Here is a 6,997-nt window from a genome sequence, read left to right as displayed (position 1 = left end):
TTGAACTAGCAACCTTCCGATCGCAGGACAACATCTTAACCCATTCATTCACAATCAAGGCATTCCTCCGTATCTGACCTGAAGCAGAGCCATGGAACAACCCTAAATACTCATGGTGAAAAAATAGTCATCCATCAACCTAAGTCCTATCAAGTAATGTCCAGTTGTACTTGTGTCCCATAAAGACCATAATAAAAATGTATTGAGAGACGTCTGAAGCGGACGCATGGGTGTCTGCAGGCGTGCTTCACTGTATGTGGCATGTTGCAGGAGCCTCTTCCATTCTGAAATGTCCCTGCATTTGAGAAAGGTGCTATATAAATAAAACAGAATTATTATTATCTAAAGCCAACTGGATAGAGGTTTAGTTAAATGCGTGTGAAATACAGTGTATTTGACCTCTCCCCTATAATGATCCAGATATTTCGAGAATGACGTCCTCACTTCCAGAACAAAACCTGGATGTAAGTCAATGGATACCATGTAATGGTTTCTGTTTGCTCCTGTCACCGATTGCCGTTGGGACGCTCCCAAGATCAAGGGGAAATGATTGAAGATGAGGACGGTTAAACTGCTACTTGTCATTGTTTCAAAAACTACTTTGCGAAAGAGGATGCTCTTACAGAAGCATTTACATTGTTTTTACATATTACATGGGTTGTTTCCCTTGAAATATTCTAATCATTGTAGCATCTATTTTGTCCAGAGTGCCATACAAGTGAGAAAAGCTAAGGTCAGGGAGCAGGATCAGCAACAATTAGGGTTAATTGCCCACAGGTACTACTGTCATTACTTTGCCAGACATGGGATTGGAACCCACTACATTCTAGACAGAGGCACAAAACCCCGACTTTGGGAGCTACACATCATCCTGTAAGCTTCAAGTTGTCCAAAAATATATTCCACAAATCCATCTCAGACTACAGTACACCATTGCACACTGATATCTATGTGCTTTGCTGAAAAAATATTTCCCATATGAAAATAGACTATGTTAGTGTTTGCATGCCATTCTGAAATGAAAGCATTTTGCACTTACAGGACAATGTGGCTGAAAATATTCTTGGGATCCAGTTTATAACATTTACTCCTATTTCTAGGATTTATTGATATTTATTTATGAGTTAAGGCCTGTATCCTGACAACCGGAAACCTAAGAGACCTATTTCCTCAAGAGATGGAATCATATGAGCCTGTAAAAATAACAGCATCACCGGTGTTGAAACACGTTAGACGACCATAGAGCCGAGGTTGCGCTGGCTGCAGATCTCTGAATCACTTTCGCCCCGTGGAAATGCATGCACGTCAGCAGAATCGCCAACCACCCCCCGACAAAAAAAATGTGAGCTTCAGCTCCATGGAGACCAAAGCAGGTGTCTGGCCCCTGTCCTCTGCACTATACATCAGCCCTCTGGTGTTTTTCCCCGAATGCTTGTATATCAAAAAACTACTGGTGACCACAGCTCACGCACACACATTATATCAGCATCAAGCCCCGATGTGGGATTCGATAATCTTAGATTGAATCTGGGATTTATTTCTATGGCTGAGACCAAACTTGGCTCCGGATGTCTGAGGCTAAAGCTCAATCAAAGGTCTTGCCGTCAATCTTCTTCAGCCGGTGCCGAACCGCTCTTCTCAGCATTTTTTTTTTTTTCTGAAGAGAATCAGAGGCTCTTGCTGCAAGCGACCATATAGGTTAAAAGATACCACAAGAACTCTGTATTCAAAGTAAATGCTTCTCATATACAAAGTGCGTATGTTCAGAATAAAAAGCACACTATAAAAATAAAAGTTACGTCTAGTATGATTCAAAGACTAGGCCAGGTTAAAAATTACATTGAGCATGTCAAAGAGATTATGTTCAATTTCATTGTCTATCAATGTATTAAAAAGATGTTGACATCTTGGCAGCAGTTAATTCAAGCCTGGCATATGTGCCGGATGCCTCTCATTGTAATCATATTGCATAATAGGCGCTCGTCTTTAGTTTAAAGGGATTTGCGTATATTATTCACAAGTTTAAGATGCTGTCAGACTGTCAGCCAGAACGTACGTGTCCTCATTGTAAGTTATAGATGTGCTTATCCGTCATATGATTTTTAGGACAGTCGGTACAACCATGTTTGTATTTCAGACGGTTCGTCAAACAACCCAGAAGCCCCAGAGAAACCTTGACATGACTAACGACACCTTAGCGTCCCTAGATTATGAGATGAGGGGGAAAAAAACACAGATGGCATTTTAACAGATTATCGTTTTTCAGTTTTGCGAAAGATTTGACTGAATATTTTAGAACCCACTACCGTGATATTGTTTCCTAATTTGGGGGTAATAGAAAAGTGTCACTGCGGCAACACTTATTAAGGTGCTGAATGGCAATGATGACACGATCCACGCATTGCCGATAACTGCTTATCTAGTTAAAACAGGTTCACGGAACAGGCACACAAAAACACACTGACGATATGAGTTTATTGAGGTCTACCAATTCGATTGATTGCCGTGTCATTAGTTTACGCACCCTAAGCAAACACATAAACTAAATTAAGTTTAAAAACTAAAAAAAAAAACCTTGTAAGATTCCATAAAAGTGTCAGTCTGGCAGAAATGAATAAGCTGAAAACGAATAAGTGCACAATAGCCTATGTATACAGGGTTGCCAACTCTCACGCATCTAACGTTACATGGTTTCAGACTCTCACGCTCACGCAAGTTACGGCAAATATATATTATTCCAGTGTGAACCTAAAATTGGCTACATCAAAAGCGTTGGGGCATTTTGCAAACCCTACAGACTATTTACATGGTAATAAAACTCTTATATGCGTGTAATATGTGTGCAGACTTGTCTCGAATTGAAAATCCACTCCAGCCAGCTAACCAAAACTGGCAACCCTGTGTTTAAATAGTTCACGTATAAAACGCAAACAGGCAAGTCTCTTATAGGCACATGTATCACTTAGCCTATCGGCAAACAAATAACGCACTATATTGAACAAGCACATTTGAAAAACTGGACTCCGCCAGCTCAGATCAGAATTTCAATGTCCTGGTACAGAAACATCAGCTGAGAGGAAGATCGAGCACGACGTCCTCCTTACGTCCCACACCGAGGATCCGGTAATGTCGAGGAAACTCATTCGGAGGACGAACTAGAAGGACAAAACGTAGAAACCATCGATCACGCAACATATGCAGCCACTGTGCCTAAAAGGATTAAAGTACATACGCAGCCAGACTGCGTTACTTCTGACTATGGTACCACTCCAAACAGTCAAACTCAGGCTAATATTATGGACCGTTAGCATCGTTCTAATCTGAACTAATGCAAAAAGCATATTCGGTTCACGGAAATGTAAAATGCTCTACGGAGAGCTGCGTGATTGGCAGCAGGGCCAATTTGTTCAGGACACATTTCAAACAAATAAGGATTAATGCCTAACACGACAAAAATAGAATTATAGACTAATAAAACATAACCACACATGATATATTAAAACGTTTTGTGCATTTGTATCGTAAGTGTCCTTATTAATGTTCAAATAGCTGACTTTAATATTCTTGTATTTTTATAATATAACTTAGATTTTCAAAGCCTTAAGAATAATATTTTATTTTATTCTTTATTTATTTATGCAGAACACATTCATTATTATTTTTTTTTGGTTTGTTTTTAGCTACTCCGACGCAAGAAATGTATATTTTAAAAATTCAATGGATACGCTTAAAACATTGTAACGCCAGAATCGATAGACAGCTACATGATATGCGCCTTGAAGACGGATAGAGCTCCACATCAGTGATACCTGCATCAAACACTTTTCTCCGTCCGTACTAAGTTTCTAGCTGCCACGTAAGCTCGTATTCCTGCGCTTTATTTTTAATGTCTCAATTGTGCTGTGTGAAGTTAGCGTTTTAGATTCTTAATCCAAGATAAGTTTTAGATCAAATGTCAGTTCAGAGATGTGAGCGCGACACGACAAGCAAGATGAACGTGATGCGATGTTTACACATGTGCACATCGAAGGGCAGCATCTTCACAAATGATATGGGGTGATTTATGGAGAAAACCCTTCTCCGCCTTTTCACCTTATCACGAGCCTCCGGTTCATCTCGGGAAATTCCAGAAACGCTTGACGTCACCATCAATAGGAAAGTTGCACTAAGTAAAAGGGAAACTTTAGAAACGTGTTTCAGGTAGACCTGGAAGCCTCCCAAGGCACCCAGGCCTCCACCGGTCGCCCTCTGAAAGGCAGTGCCCCATCAGGCGAGAAGGTCCCACCGTGAGAGAGAACTTGAGAAGGTGCGGATGGAGAGACCAAGGAATCTAATCTTTCATCAGGGCAAAACTGAGAACTGCAGTTAGAGCAGGATCCGTTCGCCCTGCTATTTAGTTAACCCAAGCTTGTGGAAAAAGGAACAGGTCAATTATTTAAAATAGATTATCAGGGGTGTCGCTTCCACTCCCAGAATCATATCTAAGATATCTTACCGTGGATGGAGAATCAGTCACACACGGCCCTCACTAACAGAACTTTAACTAAGCCAGATAGTCGCTGCTCCTTCTGTAGAATAACGTGTAGAATAATGTAAAGGTACACGCAGATTCAGCTCAGTGGAGAATGTAGCTGAACTCAACTTCACATGCATGCATTCACTGTCATTGTCGAACTTCTTTTATTTTGCGAGACGTTGTTAATAAAAGACCGACGCATCTACAGTCGTATTCGTTTTCCCCCCCCGATTTGCTCAAGTCAAACCGCAACCAGATTTGTTCTTGTCACTCGTGAGGAGGTGAATTGGCATGAGTCACGGCGGTAACAAAGGGTTATCTGATAGTGCTGACGGAGCGTGTTTCATGTTCATCTCCTAAAGTGGCGCGTTGCGACTGCGGTACGCAGACTGCAGACCCTGCCTGCGTACGACCAAGTTGTATTGGTTAAATTAATAATTTTATTTAAAATTCACCGACTGAGAGGGATTGAGTTTTCGTCCAAAATTAAAACGCACATAAATAATATAAGGAATCTGCTTATGCATCTCCCAAAATTCCCCTAGGCGCCAGGAATAAGCTGTCACATGAATCTTGCGAAATACGGAGGCAATGTAATCAAGCTGTCCTTCCCTGCAGGTTGACGCGATTGGACCGGGGAGAAGAGTGAGGATTATAGCGATAAGCCATATAATTACTGTCAAGCACATACACATCCCGAATAAACTTTTCCATTATTAGTGTCAACTTATCTAAATATCCCAATCTTCTATCATTATTTTCCTTCAAACTGATTTCAATAAATATGCATGCTGGTTTGTCGTGGTATATAAAAATGTATGTATACTTTTGTCTAATAAACACAAATAAATTGCGATAATCGTAGATCACAACCTGATTTTTCGATTTATGTCCTATGGTCTACAATAATGAGGGCCTTGGTTATGTCTAGTGAAGGGAGGCAGTGATTTGAGTCGTTAAGTTTCAGAAACATATATGGACTGTTAGTTTCCCCTAAAAATAATAGCTGAAAAAAATCTACCCACAAGGTTAACGAAGTCAGCAGCATAATATGTTTAATTGTATATTTTGCCATAGACATGATTAATGGTAAAGTGCATTAGAGTTATGTGCAGTTGATTCACACAAAGTCATGTTGAGAACCGAATACCTGGCTGGCAGGAAAAGTTACCAAGTTTAAAGTATGCGCCGTTTCATTGCACAATGTTTGATAAAATTTAATCTTGTTTAAACTGTCATTTAATTTACCTTTGATAATTACTTTTATATTTAAATACCATGCTTTAGTGCAATTTCCAGTCTGACTGTTCTCACGCAAGTTAGGCTACTGGATGCATAACAGGGTACAGCTAGTAAAATACGCATATAACCGGTTCCCTTATTCCAATGGCTGAATGTTCGCAACCATCCTATTAAGGGTGACGTAAAGCCAGTTGTTTTGGTTCGAACGACCAATCGGATGTCGGGCTGAGATTCTACAGAAGCCGAAATGGGCCTATTTTTGCCCCATCTGTACTTGCATGTACCTACACAACGCGCTTCGCCGGGCGCGTAGCCCGCTTCTCCTGCGGCTTTAACAACACTGGCATGGAAACCCCATTGCCGCTGCAGTACGATTTCTTTCACGGGCAGCAATTTCAACAGTATAAGTACCAGCACTGCTGCGGCCAGGAGGGCCGGTTTATTAGCCAGAACGACCAGTGCTGCACCTGCAATAACTGTGATGCCGGGAAAAGCCATATCCTTCTCCGGAATCCGCCAACCGTAGCCGGAGCTCCGCGAACATCATCCGTGTCTTCTTCAAGACAAGGTTGTCAGCTCAATACCGGGGAGTTCACGCCTTCTAGTCATGGTAGTTCACCCAGACATCACCATCCCCATTATCAGCAGAGCCACAGTCGGCAGCAGGGCAGCCCGATCAGCAGCCGCGCAGAAAGTAACACATTTACTGAAACGGCCATGAGCAGCTGCAGATATAACGGCGGCGTGATGCGGCCGCTCAGCAACTTGAGCTCCTCCCGCAGAAACATGCACGAGTTTGATTCGGAGTCGCAGCCCCTGCAGCCGACCTCGACGGCGGACGCGTCGGACGTCGTAGTTTCCAAGCCGGAGCACAACTCAACTACCCTGATGCCTTATGCATCTGGCGATGGAGCCGGGGGATGCAGCGGCGGCGGCGGCAAATCGGGCAAGAAGAAAAACCAGAATATCGGGCAGAAGCTCGGCCATCGGAGAGCTTTATTCGAGAAGAGGAAGCGACTCAGCGACTATGCGCTCATCTTCGGGATGTTTGGAATCGTTGTTATGGTTATAGAAACCGAGCTGTCCTGGGGGGCGTATGGAAAGGTGTGTTATTAACCAGCTTACCATTTTATTCTATTAACTTGTAACTTTATTGGTGCGCATAGAGGACGCTGGTGATTTTTTTCCTCGAAGGAGTAACAGAGTAACGCGCTATGAGGGACACGCGCGAAACCCCTA

At 42.3% G+C, this 6,997-nt stretch overlaps 1 protein-coding gene across 6 annotated transcripts in view; it reads left to right on the top strand.

Annotated features, from left to right (window-relative positions):
* Positions 1-6,017: 6,017 nt before the first annotated feature.
* The window catches only part of kcnn2 (potassium calcium-activated channel subfamily N member 2), a 53,487-nt gene continuing 52,507 nt past the window's right edge, over positions 6,018-6,997 (top strand). For 3 of the 6 annotated variants that reach the window (XR_002839658.2, XR_011992368.1, XR_011992367.1), the window contains exon 1: positions 6,022-6,862. Coding sequence is in view for 2 of the 6 variants with exons in the window: in XM_023823237.2 (XP_023679005.1) it covers positions 6,104-6,862 (759 nt within the window). In the remaining 4 variants the exon portion in view is untranslated. Of the gene's footprint in view, positions 6,863-6,997 lie in introns of all 6 variants that reach the window. The other 3 variants (XM_023823237.2, XM_072714360.1, XR_011992366.1) reach the window with 3 other exon arrangements.

The sequence above is a fragment of the Paramormyrops kingsleyae genome, chromosome 7 (genome assembly GCF_048594095.1).
Source record: "Paramormyrops kingsleyae isolate MSU_618 chromosome 7, PKINGS_0.4, whole genome shotgun sequence".
In the NCBI taxonomy this organism is placed as follows: Eukaryota; Metazoa; Chordata; class Actinopteri; order Osteoglossiformes; family Mormyridae; genus Paramormyrops; species Paramormyrops kingsleyae.
Note: the sequence above shows the minus strand (reverse complement) of the source record. Positions and strands in the feature narration are given on the sequence as shown.